At 43.9% G+C, this 18,457-nt stretch overlaps 1 gene segment (V, D, J or C); it reads right to left on the reverse strand.

Moving 5' to 3' along the window:
* Window positions 1-16,187: 16,187 nt before the first annotated feature.
* On the reverse strand, window positions 16,188-16,780 carry LOC132584683 (Ig heavy chain V region 3-like). The segment is given in 2 exon segments: window positions 16,188-16,585; window positions 16,673-16,780. Coding segments are annotated over 2 exon segments (441 nt in total).
* Window positions 16,781-18,457: the final 1,677 nt, after the last annotated feature.

Genomic DNA, 18,457 nt, shown 5'->3' on the forward strand with positions numbered 1-18,457 from the left:
GGATCCTGCCTGCTGCTCTTTCGGCTGTTAGCTTGTGGCTGCCTGGTGCCCCCTTCTGGTGCCTTCTCTGCAAACTTAATGCAGTAAATGAAGGGTTTTTGTCTGAGCTCTGCTAGGATCCCTCTCACTGTGTCTGTTGCACAATAATATACAGCTGTGTCCTCCTCTTTCAAGCGGTTCATTTGCAGGTAGAAATTGGAGCCAGACTTTGAGGCTCTGAATCGCCCTTGGATTGCAGGGGAATAAAATTCATAGCCAGAGCCTGGCTTACTGTAGTAAACAAGCCATTCCAATCCTTTGCCAGGCTTCTGCCGGATCCAGCTCATCCAGTAGCTACTAAGATCAAACCCAGAGGTGGCACAGGTCACTTGATGAGACTCTCCAGGATTTTTCAGCACCGATTCCGACTGGGTCAGAACCACCTGTGTGGAAGCACCTGGTTGGGAGAGACATTGGAAGAAAATGTCCATGATTATCATATAAAATCCAAACTGAGTGACAAAAGGAACTAAAATGCCTTTATACATACATGGGAAGGCAGCCAGTGCAAGGAAGATGGCTAGTAAGGGTGGCATAGCAGAAAGGAGGCTGTTTCTCTAATGAACTCTGTGTGCTGTAGCAGAAGAGTGTGAAGCCATGGGGGGTTGATGGTTTAAATAAGAAGCAGAAGTGCTCTTTGCTTTGCATATCAGGGTCTCAGTGGGAAGAGACAGTATTTATGTGTGCTGAAGTGCCTTCAAATCACATCTGAGCAAGAGGCTTTTAAGACAAGTGATAATCAGAGGCACTTTTCATGGCCTTCCTAGATTGTCTTGGTGGTCCCCCATCCATGTAGTGAGGATCCCATATTAAGTGGTTCATAGAATCCTGGAAAGAGGTGAGCTCAATTCCTCCGGTTTGTCTCGCTGGATCAAAGCATCAGGGACAATCTGCTATGCATATTCATTTCTGTAGCCTGCATGGCGACATCTCCTGACATGTTGTCTGTTGGTGTGTGGTTCAATCACATGAGGATGGACTTCTCCTCCAGACCATAGGTTCTGACCAGGGGTTGTTTTGTAGAAAAATAGGTGGTGAAGCTCATCCAGTGATTGTTATGCAGCTGCACCTACTATTCAATGGACAAGGTAGGTAGGTGGAGGGGGGGGGCATCAGAAAGGTTCAGGAGCTCTGCTCCTGTGAGCTCCAGCTGAATTAAAGGCCTGGTTCTGACAGTGACTGTGGTTTGACAGCATCTCACAGCTACCCATCAGGGAGTCCCATTACATCCAAGTCTTATGGTGGGGGGGTTTTTTTGGAGATTCAAGTTCACCCACATTAGTAGACTTTGCTCTCCTCTGTTGCTGTGTCATTTTCCTTTCCTTCAGTTGGAAGGTCCCCCCAAACACATAAATACATTGCATTAAATTTTATACCATCCCATGAAACAGAAATACAAAAGTATGGAGCCCATCTTTGACCTTGGAAGTGTGGTGGGATATCAGAAGTATCTCAGAGTGTGTGTTTCTGGTTGGGGTTTTTTTTGTTTGTTTGTTTTATAAAACAGCACCATATTAGATGAGCAGATCATTCATCTCATCTCCTCTCTCTCAAGGATGCAAGAAAGGAGAGCCCCAAGTGAGTGAGGCCTGCTTGGGCTGGATAGAGATCTAGCTAGACCAAGCAGGCTTTGCTTACCTGGGGCTCTCCACTCAAAAGGCCAACAAGCCACCCACTGCCCAAATTCACATAAGAAGTGGGAAAAAGATAGTGGGGCTTCTCCAGGGGTTAATGAGGGCTGCTGGGGGCGTGGCAAAGCCCCTATGGCTGACTGGCTGCTCACTCTCCTAACCCAGGGATTGTTATGCAGCTGCACCTACTATTCAATGGACAAGGTAGGTGGGGAGGAAGAGGGGGAACCCTGTGAAAGGTTCAGGAGTTGTGCTCCTGTGAGCTCCTGCTGAATCTGAGGCCTGATTCTGTCCACTATTCTGAAACATTAAAAGCCTGGAGAAATCTCTCCTAATCATCAGATTATTTTTTGTCTGGCTGCAGATTCACATCCCTCACTTCCCAGATAATGAATCCTTACAAAGAATTTTGAAAATTACTTTTTTCTGAGGATGCTAAGAATTCTTTATTTATCATTCCTATGCCTACGGAACCTCGGGTATTAAGTTTTGTTTGTTTCTGAGAGACAGTTTTGGATCTGGATTGGTGAAATCCATTAAAAACTCTGGCAGAGCAATTCTAATAAGAGCAATCCTGAGCAGTCCTACTCAGGAATTTACATAGGTCTACTTCCAGGAAATTGCCCTGTAACAAAACAATCTAAAACAGTTACATCATTCTAAGCCCATTTTAGTGAATGGACATAGAAAGAGGACAATATATGCCTCAACGTGCAGTCATAAGAAGACTTACACACGTTTCATTTATCTGTTCTCCATTGTGAACATTAAAGGCCTGGCGAGACTTCTGATCATCAGGAGGTTTTTGTCTGGTGACAGATTCACTTCCCCTCACTGTGTCTCTGGCACAGTAATAAACGGCTGTGTCTTCAAGTTTCAGGTTGTTCATCTGTAACTTCAGTAGACTGTTGGAATCATCTCTGGAGATGGTGAAACGTCCCCTCACCAAATCAGAGTAATAAATGGGAGTTGAGGCTGTACTTATATAGGCCACCCATTCCAAACCCTTTCCTGGAGCCTGTCTCACCCAGTTCATGGCATAGCCACCAAAGTTGAATCCAGAAGCTCGACACGAGAGGAGGAGGGAGCCTCCAGGCCTTTTCACATCTCCCCCAGTTTCCACTAGCTGGACTTTTGAGTGGACACCTGGAAAGAATGGATATGTTAAGAGACTCACTGTACATCAGCACCTCATGTGTCACAATTCTTTGTATTTTAAAAAGATAAGTTACCGTGCAATACTGTGAAAAAGAAGAAATGGAGCCAAAATATCATTTTCGCTCTGTTATTTTGATAGATATTAACTGGGAAGTGGGCATGCACAAAAAGGTTCTTCCTCTGGGTGCTGCTGGGGCAGGGGAAGAGTAACAGGATGCTTTAAACAGGAAACTGCCGCTGTATTTGCATGTGTCTCAGGATAAAAGCACAAGAAAGCATACCTGTGGGGGAATCTGTACCTTTTTGAACATGCATCACCCATGACCTGGGTGACAGCACAGAATTCCTTCACACATACGAGTAAAGAACCATTCTGATTGCCAAATATTTGAAAGGAAGGCAGAGATATGATAAGGATTAATTGAAAATAAAATGCACAGATACAACAGTTTGGGAGTGGTTAACTAATCTCAGAGAAGAAGCAAGGTTGGAAGTTAGAAGTTGTTGGTCCACACCAATGGAACTTGTTAATCCACACTTTCTAAAGATCAACAGACTTCACAACATCAAAATGGGCAACCATTTTGCTGGTCTAGGTATTTAATCTCAAGAAGTTAGGGAGAGAAGTGTGTCTGTTCTTCTATAAAACAGCACCATAATAGAAGAGCAGACCATTTATCTCATCTCCTCTCTCTCAAGGATTTAGATGTAATTCGAGGCAAGAGTTCTGTGAATTGCCACTGTTGGTCTGTGGACTGTTGAGACAACACTAATAATCTCTTATGCATGAAACCTTTGGAAATGATGAGAGATGCTCCCATTTAATTCAATAAATTCAAACTGTATTAAATCCGACAATTAGGATATTAGAGTGTACTTATACTACCAACATACATGAAGGACAGTGAACTTCCACAAAGAATTTGTGAGGATGTTAAGAATTCTTTATAAATCATTCCTTTTACCAGAGAGAGCCATTTTGGTGTAGTGGTTAAGTGTACAGACTTTTATGTGGGAGAACCGGGTTTGATTCCCCACTCCCCACTTACAACTGCTGGAATGACCTTGGGTCAGACATAGCTCTCGCAGGAGTTGTCCTTGAAAGGGTTGCTTCTGGGAGAGCCCTCTCAGCCCCACCCGCTTCACAGGTTGTCTGTTGTGGGGGGAGAAGTTATAGGAGATTGCAAGTCGCTCTGAGTCGCTGATTCAGAGATAAGGGCGGGGTATAAATCTGCAGTATTCTTCTTCTTCTTACTTAGCAAATCCTGGACATTGTAGGGGTTTTGTTGTTTGTTTTTTTGAAGGACAATCTGTGATGTCTATTGATTAAACTTATTTAAGTCCCTGGCACAGCAGTCCTAATCAGGTCTGCTCAGCAGAATATTCAGGTCTACTTCCAGGAAAGTGTCCTACAGAATGTCTGCAAAGAAACAATCCTAAACAGGGTAACACCATTCTAAGCTCTTTGAAGTGAAGTCTTTGGAGCGACCCCGTGGAGGCTGCAGGCTGGAAGTGGGCCAGAGAATAACAGCTGTTGACTATCAGTGTGATTTCTTTCCTCAGGGGAGGGTCCTGCCTGCTGCTCTATAGGTTTTTAGCTTGTGGCTGTCTGGTGCCCCCTTCCGGTGCCTTCTCTTCAAACTTAATGCAGTAAATGAAGGGTTTTTGTTTGAGCTCTGCTACGATCCCTCTCACTGTGTGTCTTGCACAATAATATACAGCTGTGTCCTCCTCTTTCAAGTTGTTCATTTGCAGGTAGAAATTGGAGCCGGACTTTGAGGCTGTGAATCTTCCTTGGATTGCAGGGGAATAATATTCATAGCCAGAGCCAGGCTTATAGTAGTGAACAAGCCATTCCAATCCTTCACCAGGCTTCTGCCGGATCCAGTCCATAGAGTAGCTACTAAGATCAAACCCAGAGGTGGCACAGGTCAGCTGATGAGATTCTCCAGGTTTTTTCAGCACAGATTCTGACTGGGTTAGAACCACCTGTAAGGCAGCACCTGCATTGGGAGAAATGGGGAGGAGGCAATAATTATTATACAAAAATCCAAACTGAGTGACAAAAAGAATGAAAAGGCCTTTATACATACATGGGAAGGCAGCCAGTGCAAGGAAGATGGTTAGTGAGGATGACATAGCAGAAGGCAGGAGGTTTCTCTGTGTGCTTTAAGCCATGCGGGGTTGATAGTTTAAATAAAAAGCGGAAGTGCTCTTTGCTTTGCATATTGGAGTCTCAGTGGGAAGAGATAGTATCAATGCATATTTAACTGTCTTCAAGTCACATCGAAGCAACAGGATACTAAGCCAAGTGAGATAGAGAAGGTGGACAAAGAATGATTTTTCTCCCTTCCATACAATTTGAGAACTCGTGGGCACTCAATGAAATTATTGAGCAGTCGGGTTAGAACGGATAAAAGAAAGTACTTCTTCACCCAAAGGGTGATTAACACTTGCCACATGAGGTAGTGGCAGCTACAAGCATAGCCAGCTTCAAGAGGGGATAGGATAAACATATGGAGCAGAGGTTCATCAGTAGATATTAGCCACAGTGTATTGTTGGAACTCTCTGTCTGAAGCAGTGATGCTCTGTATTCTTGGTGCTTGGGGGGCACAGTGGGAGAGACTCTAGTGTTCTGGCACCACTGGTTGACCTCCTGATGACACTTGGGTTTTTTGGCCATTGTGAGACACAGAGTGTTGGACTGGATGGGCCATTGGCCTGATCCGACATGGCTTCTCTTATGTTCTTAATCAGAGGTGGTTTGCCATTGCCTTCTTCTGCAGTGTTTGTCTTGGTGTTCCCCCATCTGTGTGTTGATGCTGCTTAGCTTCTGGGATGTGATGAGATCAGGCTATACTACACAATCTTCCCTCCTGTTTCTAGGGGATCCCATACATAGTGGTTTGTAGAATTCTGGAAATTCCCCTGCTTTGTTTTATTGGCTCACAGCATCAAGGACATTTCTATTATCTACATAGTCACTTCTCACATGTTGTCCATTGGGGTGTGACCATTTGTGGTTATAATAGATAAGATGAGTATGGACTTTTTCCATTCCATAGATTCTGACATGGACTGTGGTACAACGGCATCTCACAGATACCCATTAGGGAGCTCCAACTCATCCAGACCTTATGGTGTGTTTTTTGGTGATGAATTTCAGGTTTTCTCATCATTTCTTCAGTTTTTGCCTCTGTAGCCCAGCAGTGTAATGACCCAGATAGGGTATGCAGGATTATTCCCCCCCACCCTGCACCATGAGTTAAGAATGCATCTCAGAGACAGAGGGTACCACATTTTAAGAAAGATATAGACAAGCTGGAACAGGTTCAGAGGAGGGCGATGAAGATGGTGAGGGGTCTGGAGACCAAGTCCTATGAAGAAAGGTTGAAGGAGCTGGGAATGTTTAGCCTGGAGAGGAGGCAGATGGGAGGTGATGTGATCACCATCTTCAAGTACTTGAAGGGCTGTCATACAAAGGATGGTGTGGAATTATTTTCTGTGGCCCCAGAAGATAGGACCGGAACCAATGGATTGAAATTAAATCAAAAGAGTTTCCGGCTGAACATTAGGAAGAACTTCCTGACCGTTAGAGCAATTCCTCAGTGGAACAGACTTCCTCGGGAGGTGGTGGGCTCTCCTTCCTTGGAGGTTTTTAAACGGAGGCTAGATGGCCATCTGACAGCAATGAAGATCCTGTGAATTTAGGGGGAGGTGTTTGTGAGTTTCCTGCACTGTGCAGGGGGTTGGACTAGATGACCCTAGAGGTCCCTTCCAACTCTATGATGCTATTATTCTAATTAAATAATTAGATGATAAGTAAATAATTTTAAAGGAGCCCCATGGCACAGAGTGGTAAGCTGCAATACTACAGTCTAAGTTTTGCTCGTGACCTGAGTTTGATCCTGGCGGAAGCTGGATTCACGTAGTCGGCTCAAGGTTGGCTCAGCCTTCCATCCTTCTGAGGTTGGTCAAATGAGGACCCAGCTTGCTGGGGGTAAAGTGTAGATGACTGGGGAAGGCAATGACAAACCTCCCCATAAAAAGGATGTGACATCACCTCATGGGTTGGTAATGACTCAGTACTTGCACAGGGGACTACCTTTACCTTTAAATAATTTTAAGCATTCTAAATAGTTCCGTTCACTTTTAGAAACTGGGGGAAGGGACAATGTTTTTACTCTGCTCTTCCTCTACAGAGCTTAAGCAGCATGCATGGTTATATCAAAGTTTCCTGGGCGGTTAAATGTTTGTGGGATTGGTCCAATTCTAGTTTTCTATCACATGACAGGGAAAATGATTGGCCTTGCAGTTGAAACCAGTCAGCATGTTTGGAAATCCATTTTATTTTTCTTCGCTCTAGACCAAAATTGTTTTGCATTCTCTAGAGTACTCCCATATGGCAATGAATGAAAAGATATAAGCTCCACATGAGCTCCCTCTTCTCTCTGTGACCCTGAATGGTGTATCACACAGATATCTAGCAGGGAGCCCCAGCTCATCCAGGCTTCATGGTGTGTGTTTTTGTAGATGAAAGTTCACTCACATACAATGGCATTGCTACTGGCCTCTTTTGATGTAGTGGGTTTGGCTTTCAGGCAAAATACCTTCAACTGTTCCTTTCATCTCCCTGGGATTTTTGCATTAAGTTCTTATTTTCTTTAACGGCTTTCGGTCTCTTCATGAAACGATCATCTCCAGACCTCTGCAACAATTAAAAAGGTAAAGGTAGTCCCCTGTGCAAGCACCAGTCGTTTCCAACTCTGGGGTGACGATGCTTTCACGTTTTCACAGCAGAGTTTCCCCCCCCCCAGTCGGAATGAAGAGGCAGACACAGTGTGTTGGGTGTAAAACCGGGCCGCTTTATTGAAGAACTTATCAAACCTATAACTGGCAGGGATGAGGCCTAGAAGGACAAGCCCTGGGGTCACCCCCTGACCCCGCCTTGTCCTGAGGGCGAGCCACCCTGCCCCCAGCACAAGCCCGCCGTATTCGGGTTGTTGCTGAGCAGCCAGGCCCCAAGCCATTCTCCACCTGGGCTAGCATCGATCCCCCATGGAAAGATCCACCCAGGTGAGGCTTTTCCCATGATCTGCATTCCCCGCACTGAGCCGTGTAGCCCATCTGCGGTTCATACAGACCACCTGCACACCTGGTGCTAGGCCCTAGGTGCTTCCCTGAAACCCTGTGGCCAATACATCCTCCAGCCTGCGACCAAACAAAAACTCCAGCTAACAAACCCTAACACTACAAGGCAGTACAAGGTAGGCAAAAAACAACTCCACATGGGCCAATTCTGTGAAGATGAAAAAATTCCTACCTGGCCCCTAATAAGGCGACCGGTTGAAACCTGTACTGCCAAAAAGGGAGGGCGGGCGGGCAGAGAGCCCGAATCAAACTGTGTGGCTCTGGGCAGGGCTGGGGCTTATATAGCCCTGACACCGCGCCCAGAGAAGCACCCGGATGCACCGGGGCTGCCAATCTTCTGCTCCCTCCTTCTGAGGGGGCAAAGACTGCCCCCAGCCTGAACGCCGGCGATGCCGGCTTGGCTGGAAAGGGGCCGGACCTATGGGGTGGTTTGCCATTGCCTTCCCCAGTCATCTACACTTTCCCCTCAGCAAGCTGGGTACTCATTTTACCAACCTCGGAAGGATGGAAGGCTGAGTCAACCTAGAGCCGGCTACCTGAACCAGCTTCTGCTGGGAACGAACTCAGATCATGAGCAGAGGGCTCCGACTGCAGTATTGCAGCTTTACCACTCTGCACCACGGGGCTCTTCTGCAACAATTACCCCAGTTTAAAATAATTCCACATGCATAGTGTCAATGTGGCGTATGTCCTTCAAAAGTTGCCTTCCAATCCTCTGGCCTGTTAAAGAAGCTTTCATAGTTACATGGAAACACTCTGCACAGAATTTGAGAAATGGACAATTGCTTAGCATGTCTATAGAGAGCTCATGGGGGAAGGGGAATGATGGGTATAAATGAAAGCATACGTCCTAAGCAGAGGTGGAATTCTAGCAGGAGCTCCTTTGCATATCAGGCCACGCCCCCTGATATAGCCAATCCTCTAAGAGCTTACAAAAAAGAACCTTGTAAGCTCTTGAACGATTGGCTACCTCAGGGGTATATGGCCTAATATGCAAAAGAGCTCTGGTTAGAATTCTACTCCTGTTCCTAAGCATAAAAATAGCAAAGATACAGAAGGAAAAACAATTCTTACATCTCCTCATTCTGAAAGGTTTTGATGAGGACAAGAATTATCACGATCAGATATCACAGAATCTTGACAGTCTGTGGGCAGTTAGCACGTATGAGGGCTTTTTTTGCTGCAGGAACACCTAGTAATGCAGTTCCGGTTGGCTTGGCATCAGGGGGTGTGGCCTAATATGCAAATAAGTTCCTGCTGGGCTTTTTTTACAAAAAACCCCCCTGCACACTTCCAATTTATTCTGTTCACCTTCTGAAATTTAAAAGACTTAGAGAGATAACTCCTGATCATCAGAAGCTTGTTGTTTGGCTGCAGATTCACTTCCTCTCACTGTGCCTCTTGCACAATAATATGCGGCTGTGGGACACTGTGAAATGTGCAATCGGAAGAAGACTTACACACTTTTCATTTATCTGTTCTCCATTGTGAACGTTAAAGGCCTGGCAAGAGTTCTGATCATCATGAGGTTTTTGTCTGGTGGCAGATTCACTTCCCTTCACTGTGTCTCTGGCACAGTAATAAACGGCTGTGTCTTCAGGTTTCAGGTTGTTCATCTGCAACTTCAGTAGACTGTTGGAATCATCTCTGGAGATGGTGAAACGTCCCCTCACCGAATCCGAGTAATAAATGGGAGTTGAGGCTGTATCAATGTACGCCACCCATTCCAAACCCTTTCCCGGAGCCTGTCTCACCCAGTTCATGGTATAGTCACGAAAGCTGAATCCAAAGGCTTGACACGAGAGGAGGAGGGAGCCCCCAGGCCTTTTCATATCTCCCCCAGTTTCCACTAGCTGGACTTTTGAGTGGACACCTGGAAAGAATGAATATGTTAAGAGACTCCTTGTACATCAGCACCTCATATGTCACATTTCTTTGTATTTTAAAAAGATAAGTTACCTTGCAATACTGTGAAAAAGAAAAAATGGAGCCAAAATATCATTTTTGCCCTGTAGTTTTGATAGATATTAACTGGGAAGTGGGCATGCACACAAAGGTTCTGCCTCTGAGTGCTGCTGGGGTAGGGGAAGAGTAACAGGATGCTTTAAACAGGAAACTGTCCCTGCATTTGCATGTGTCTCAGGATAAAAGCACAAGAAAGCATCCCTGTGTGGGAATCTGTACCTCTTTGAACACACATCACCCGTGACCTGGGTGACAGCACAGAATTCCTTCTCACATATAAGTAAAGAGCCATTTTGATTGCCAGATATTTGAAAGGAAGGCAGATATATGGTAAGGACTAATTGAAAATATAATGCACAGATACAGCAGTTTGGGAATGGTTATCTAATTTCAGGGAAGAAGAAAGGTTTTAAACAGAAGTTGTTGCTCCACTCTTTCTAAAGATCAATAGTCTTCACAACATCAAAATGGGTAACCCTCTTACTGGCCTAGATATTTACTCTCAAGAAGGTAGGGGATCTCAGTGTGTCTTTTCCCCTATAAAAAGAAACACCATAATAGAAGAGCATCTCTTCTTTCTCAAGGATTTGGATGTAATTTGAGACAAATGGTCACTGTCAGACTGTGGACTGTTGCGGCAACACTAGTAATCTCTTATGCATGAAACCCTTGAAAATAATGAAAGATGCTCACATTTAATCCAATAAATTCAAACCGAATTGAATCTGACAATTAGGATATTACTTATAATACAAACATACTAAATGTAAACTGGAAATGACGCCATCTTGGATCTTAGGGATTGCAATCTGAAATTGTTGGAAACTGTATGTAATTATTTTAATTATTTTATTGTGCTTATATTATTAATGATATGTTGTTTTTAACTGTTGTTAGCTGCCCAGAGCCCGTAAGGGGAGGGTGGGATACAAATATAATAAAAATAAATAAATACTTCAAGGACAATGAACTCCCACAAAGAATTTGTGAGGATGTTAAGAATTCTTTATAAATCATTCCTTTTGCTTAGCGAATCCTGGACATTGTGAGGGTTTTGTTTGTTTTTTGAAGGACAATTTGAGATGTCCATTGACTAAACTTATTCAAGCCCCAGGCATAGCAGTCCTAATCGGGTCTACTCAGCAGAATATTCAGGTCTTCTTCCAGGAAAGTGTCCTACAGAATGTCCACAAAGAAGCAATCCTAAACAGGGTTACATCATTCTAAGCCCTTTGAGGTGAAGTCTCTGGAGCAACCCAGTGGAGGGTTTTTGACTATCAGTGTGATTTCTTTCCTCAGGGGAGGGTCCTGCCTGCTGCTGTTTCAGCTGTTAGCTTGTGGCTGCCTGGTGCCCCCTTCTGGTGCCTTCTCTCCAAACTTAATGCAGTAAACGAAGGGTTTTTGTCTGAGCTCTGCTAGGATCCCTCTCACTGTGTCTCTTGCACAATAATATACAGCTGTGTCCTCCGCTTTCAGGCTGCTCATTTGCAGGTAGAAGTTGGAGCCAGACTTTGAGGCTGTGAATCTCCCTCTAATTGCAGGGGAATAATATTCGCTGCCAGGGCTGTGGTAGTAAACAAGCCATTCCAATCCTTTCCCAGGCTTCTGCCGGATCCAGTTCATCCAGGTGCTGCTAAGAGTAAACCCAGAGGTGGCACAGGTCAGCTGATGAGATTCTCCAGGTTTTTTCAGCACAGATTCTGACTGGGTCAGAACCACCTGTGAGGTGGCACCTGGTTGGGGGAGAAATTGAAAAAAAAAAAGGCTATGATTGTTATACAAAATCCAAACTGAGTGACAAAAAGAATTGAAATGCCTTTATACATACATGGGAAGGCAGCCAGTGCAAGGAATATTGGTAATAAGGATGGCATAGCAGATGGTAGGATGTTTCTCCAGTGAACTCTATGCACCTTAGCAGGAGAGTGTGACACCATGGGGGGATTGATGGTTTAAATAAGAAGCGGAAGTGCTCTTCATTTTGCATATTGGGGTCTCAGTGGGAAGAGATAGTAGTAACACATATTTAACTGCCCTCAAGTCACATCGGAGCAAGAATCTTCTGAGGCAAGTGAGAAGCAAAGGTGGTTTGTCACTGCCTTCTTCTACAGAGTTTGTCTTGGTGTTCCCCCATCCATGTATTGGTGCTGCTTAACTTCTGGGATGTGAGAAGATCAGGCTATACTACACAATCTTCCCTTCTTTTCATGTTTCTAGGGGATCCCATACTAAGCGGTTCATAGGATCCTGGAAATTCCCCCACTTTGTCTTATTGGCTCACAGCATCAGAGACAATCTTCTCTGCTTGTTCATTTCTGTTATCTGCACGGTCACTTCTCCTCACATGTTGTCCATTTTGGGGTGTGACCCGTCATTCATGGTTATAATCAATGAGATGAGGACAGACTTTTTCCATTCAAGACCATAGGTTCTGACATGGACTGTGGTTCAACGGCATCTCACAAACACCCATTCGGTGGCTCCAGGTCATCCAGGCCTTATGGCATGTGGTTTTTTGGAGATGAATTCCAGGTTTTCTCTTCATTTCTTCCATTTTTGTGTCTTGCCTCTATAGCCCAGTAATGTAATGACCCAGATAGGGTATGCTGGATCTATTTTTTCCCTGCACCATGAGTTAAGAATGGATCTTGGAGATAGGGGGTAATTAATTCATTAAGGGATGAATAATTTTAAGCATTCTAAATTGTTCCATCCCTTTTTGGAAACTGGGGGAAGGAACAATGTACTCTACCCTTCCTCTGCAGAGCTTAGAGCAGCATTACATGATTCACAGCTTTAAAGACAAAGTCCCCATGGCAGTTAAACTTTTGTGGGATTTGTCCAACGTGAGTTTCCTATCACATGACAGGGGAAATGACTGGCCTTGTGGTTGAAACCAGTCAGCATACTTGGAATTCCATTTTATTTTTCTTCGCTCTAGACCAGAATTGCTCTGCATTCTCTAGAGTACTTCTGCCGCCCCATATGACGACGAATAAGAAGATATAAGCTCCACATGAGTTCGCACTTCATTCTGTGACCCTGAACGGTATATCTCACAGATATCCAACAGGGAGCCCCAGCTCATCCAGGCTTCACGGTGTTTGTTTTTGTAGATGAAAGTTCACTCATATACCATGGCATTGCTACCGCCCTCTTTTGATATGGAGGGTTTGACTTTCAGGCAAAATACCCTCAACTGCTCCTTTCATCTCCTTGGGATTTTTGCATTAAGTTCTTATTTCCTCTAACCATTTTCAGTCTCTTCATGAACTCATCATGCAACGGACATGTCTAGAGCTCTGCAACAATTATCCAAGTTTACAATAATTCCACGTGCATAGTGTCAATGTGGCGTATGCACTTCAAAATATGCTTTCCGATCCTCTGACCTGCTAAAGAAGCTTTAATCGTTACATGTGTTACTTCTTGGAAACACTCTGCACAGAATTTGGGAAATGGAGAATTGCTTAGCATGTCTATAGAGAGCTCATGGGTGGGGGGTGGGGGTGGTGATGAGTATAAATTAAATGACAAGAATGGGAAATTAAATTACAAATTAAACCATACTTCCTAAGTATAAAAATAGCAAAGGGACAGAAGGAAAAACAATTCTCATATCTCCTCATTCTGGAAGGTTTTGATGAGGATAAGAATTCCATGAAAAAAGTCCTGCACATTTCCAATTTATCCTGTTCACCTTCTGAACTTTAAAAGGCCTACAGCAGGGGTGGCAACAGTAGCTCTCCAGATGTTTTTTTGCCTACAACTCCCATCAGCCCCAGCCAGCATGGCCAATGGCTGGGGCTGATGGGAGTTGTAGGCAAAAAACATCTGGAGAGCTACCGTTGGCCACCCCTGGCCTAGAGAGATCTTTCCTGTTTATCAGAAGCTTGTTGTCTGGCTGCAGATTCACTTTCCCTCACTGTGCCTCTTGCACAATTATACACGACCATGTCTTCAGGCTTCAGTTTGTTCATCTGCAACTTCAGCAGTCTGTTGGGATCATCCCTGGAGACAATGAAACACCGCCTCACCGAACCCTCATCATAAATGGGACTCGAAGACGTTATGTATAAAGGCCACCCATTCCAGGGCTTCTCTGGGAGCCTGTCTCACCCAATTCATGGGGTAGCTACTGAAGCTGAATCCAGAGGCTCTACAAGAGAGGAGGAGGGAGCCTCCTGGCCTTTTCACATCCCCTTCAGACTCCATCAGCTGGACCTCTGATTGAACACCTGGAAAGAACAGACACCTTGAGGACACCTATTTCACATTTAGCTCCCAGTATCCCACAGATCTCTGTCTTTAAAAGAAGACAACTTACCTTGGGATACTGTGAAAAAAAAGAGAGGGAGTCAAAACATCATTTCCCCTTGCTTTGTTGTTTTGAGAGATAGCAACTGGAAATGGGTAAGGAAGCAAAGTTTCTACCTTTGGGTGGTGCTGGGACAGGGAGAATGCTTTAAAAAGGAGGCTGTCCCTGTATTTGCATATGCTGCAGAATAAAAGCACAAGAACACAGTCCTGTGGTCATATATAACCCTTTGTGCATGCATCACACATGATGCAAGCAGTGTTTCCTCTAAGCTGAGTTAGTGTGAGCTAGCTCACAGTGTTTTAGCCCCGTGGCTCACACATTTTTGTCTTAGCTTAGGAAAAATGGTCCCAGAGCAAACTAATTTGTGCATATTAGGCCACACACCCCTGTGTGCCTGTTTGTAGTGGTGAAGCGTGCGGACTCTTATCTGGGAGAACCGGATTTGATTCCCCACTACTCCACGTGCAGCTGCTGGAATGGCCTTGGGTCAGCCATAGCTCTGGCAGAGGTTGTCCTTGAAAGGGCAGCTGCTCTGAGAGCCTTCTCAGCCCCACCCACCTCACAGGGTGTCTGTTGTGGGGGGAGAAGGTATAGGAGATTGTAAGCAGCTCTGAGTCTCTGATTCAGAGAGAAGGGCGGGGTATAAATCCAAATGCATGAACATCAGCATATCTGAACATTGGAATACTTGAAGAACCGACTTTTAGGGAAGATGTAGCATGGTATATTGATAAATGTGTTTTTATGTATTTTACTGTATTAATTATTAATGTATTTTAAGCTGATTTATTGTTAGAGTTTTATGTTGTGAGCCGCCTTGAGCCTGCTTCGGTGGGGTAGGGCGGGATATAAATCGAAATAAATAAATGAATCAATCAATCAATCAATCAATCAATCTACAATTCTTCTTTTTCTGTTGTAGCCAATCGTCCAAGAGCTTACAGGGCTCATAGTACAGGGTCTACTGTAAGCTCCAGGAGGATTGGCTACATCATGGGGGTATGGCCTAATATTCAAAAGAGTTCCTGCTATTAAAAGTCCTGCATGCCCATATTCTGAATTCCAGATTTTCTCTTCATTTCCTCCTTTTTTATGTCTTGCCGCTATAGACCAGCAAAGTAATGACTCAGGTAGGGAATGATGGACCTATTTTCCCTCCAACATGAGTTATGAATGGCTCTCAGAGACAATGAGGCAATCATTTTAAGCATTCTCAATAGGTCCTTTCACTTTTCCATTGGAAGCTGAGGGAGGGGTCAGTGTTTTTTATCCTGCCCTTCCTCCGCAGATGTTAGAGCAGAATATGTAGTTCACAGCTTTTAACAGAGGTCCCCTGGGCAGTCAAACTTTTGTGGGCTTGGTCCACCGTGAGCTTTCTAACAGATGGTAGAGGAAATGATCAGCCTTTCAGTTGAAACCACAAGCCATCATACTTGGAAATCTGATTTATTTTCCTTCTTTCTAGGCCAGTGATGTTTTACATTCTTTAGAGTCCTTCTACCCCCTTGTGACAATAAATGAAAAGAGTTTCAAGGTCTGTAGGCTATGAGCTTCTCATCAGCTCCCTCACTCTATGACCCTGAATCCAACAGAGAGCCACAGCTCATGCAGGCTTTATAATATGTGCTTCTGGAGATGACAGTTCACCCACAAAAAGATAATTTGGAATATCATTCATTAAATCCATTTAAGACTCTGCCACAGTAATCCAAAGCAGGTCTACTCAGATCTTTGTCAGCTCTATTCAGTAAGGCTTACTCTTAGGAAACGCTCCTTCAAATCGTACAGCAATGGTAAAATCCTAAACAAAGTTACACTATTTCAAGCCCATAAAGTGAATGACCTTAGAAGGAAGAATATGTACCTCAACAAGTGATGCCATATGAGATATGAAGATTTATATCCTAGTGGGTTTTTTTGTTCAGCATTCTGAAAATTTAAAAGCCTGGAGAAACTTCTCATAATCATCAGAAGGTTTTTGTCTGGCTCTAGATTCATTTCCCCTCACTGTGTCTCTTGCACAATAATACACGGCTGTGTCTTCAAGTTTCAGGTTGTTCATTTGCAACTTCAGCAGGCTGTTGGAATCATCTCTGGAGATGGTGAAACGTCCTCTCACTGAATCCGAGTAACTAATGGGACTTGAGTAAGTACCTATATGGGCAATCCATTCCAGACCCTTTCCAGGAGCCTGTCTCACCCAGTCGAAGTAGTAGCTGCTGAAGGTGAACCCAGAGGTTCGACAGGAGAGGAGGAGGGAGTCTCCAGGCCTTTTAACATCCCCTCCAGATTCCACCAGCTGGACCGCCGATTGAACACCTGGAAAGAACAGACATTTTAAAGAGACCTGTTGCATATAGCACCCAATATCTCACAGTTCTCTGTATTCAAAAGAAGACAATGTACCTGAGAATACTGTGAAAAAGAAGAAATGGAGCCAAAATATCATTTTCCACCTGCTCTGTTGTTTTGATAGATACCGACTGGAAAATGGGCAAGAGCACAGTGGTTCTGCCTTTGAATGCTGCTGGGACAGGGGAAATGACAGAACACTTTAAAAAGGAAGCCAACTCCCTGCATTTGCATATGTCTCGATATAAAAGCGCAAGAAGAAAGCCCTGGGGTCACCTGAAACTCCTTTTACATGCATTGTGCAGTATTGGGTTTATAACATACAATTCCTTCACATATATGAGCAGACCAAATCATTTTAAGTTCTAGGCATGTGAAAAGAAAGCTGATTTGTGTTAAGAATTAAGTGGCAATAAAATACAAATAAAGCATGGGTATCTAATTTCAGGTTTCGAAACACAGTTACAAATTTCTAAATCAATGGAATTTAGAAATTTAGGATTGTGCTGTAAACATCTTCCCTTGGGACTGAATGTCCTGGTCCCATTGGTGGATCTCCTGATGGCACCTGGGTTTTTTGGCCACTGTGTGACGCAGAGTGTCGGACGGGATGGGCCATTGGCTTGATCCAACATGGCTTCTCTTATATTCTTACACAGCTTCAAGTTAGAGCAAGATTTGAGTCTCGTAGCACCTTAAAGCCAACAAAATTCCCAAAGTATAAACTTTTTGAGAGACAAAACTCCTTTCATCAGTTATCAAAAGGAGCTTAGACTCTTGAAAGCTTATACCCTTGATACCTTGTTGTTCTTTTAAATGCTACACTCAAATCTTGCTCTTCCACTATAGAGCAACACAGTTGGCCAACAGGAACATTTTTCCAATTATTGTGCTATGTTCCCTTTAAGAAAGCTGAGCTTGCCTTGTCTTCTGCAAGATAGGAAGGAACACCTAAAGATACTAACTCTGTATTTCCCTAGGAACTGACAGCCATAACTAAGACAAGTAGTCCTTTATTCTGGACAGGTACAATTGGTGGAATCAGAGAGTGGGGGAATCTATGGAGTGCCTATGAATACATGGTGTTAGACCCAAACATTTTTTTTTCATCCACCCATCAGGATCAGTTCTCCTCTTCATTACACCCATAATATCAATCAAAACTATCCAGTATGCCCCTTACTACAGTCCCTGTCCCACAAGGCTTTTGTCCATGTTGGTCCCATGATACCATTCATAGCCTTTGGTGGTCAATGGTTCTATTTTATGCACCCTCCTCTTTTTGACAGTGGACAAGCTGCTTGGATCCAAGCCATAACCTTTTCCATCGATGACATAAAAAGAGATAACATATACATGTCCTTAACTTGAATCCTGATTTTCTGGATTCCAGATTTTCTGTTTCTTGCCTCTATAATCTTGCAATCTATTTATCTAGGAAGGCCATGGTGACTCTTCCCTCCATTCAACCATGTTATGAATTGAGCACACAGATAATGGGTAATGGCTGACTATTTTAAGGATCCTAAGTAATTCAGTTTGCATGGTATGCTCAAAACTGGGAGAAGGGATGGTATTTTTTATCACTCCCTTTCTCCACAGAGCTTAGAGCAGAATTTGTGGTTCAATGCTTTTAAGAGAAAACTGTGGCAAAGTCCCCTGGGCCATCAAACTGTTGAAAGTTTGGTCCCATGGCAGTTTTCTGACAATGGCAGAGGAAATGATCAGCCTCATAGTTGAAAGCACAAACCATCAAACCTAGAATCCATTTTATTTTTCTTCTCAGGGTTAGCGATGTTTTATATTCTTTAGAGTACTACTTCTGCCACCTTGTGAGAA

The sequence above is a fragment of the Heteronotia binoei genome, chromosome 15, assembly GCF_032191835.1.
Source record: "Heteronotia binoei isolate CCM8104 ecotype False Entrance Well chromosome 15, APGP_CSIRO_Hbin_v1, whole genome shotgun sequence".
Lineage (NCBI taxonomy): Eukaryota > Metazoa > Chordata > Lepidosauria > Squamata > Gekkonidae > Heteronotia > Heteronotia binoei.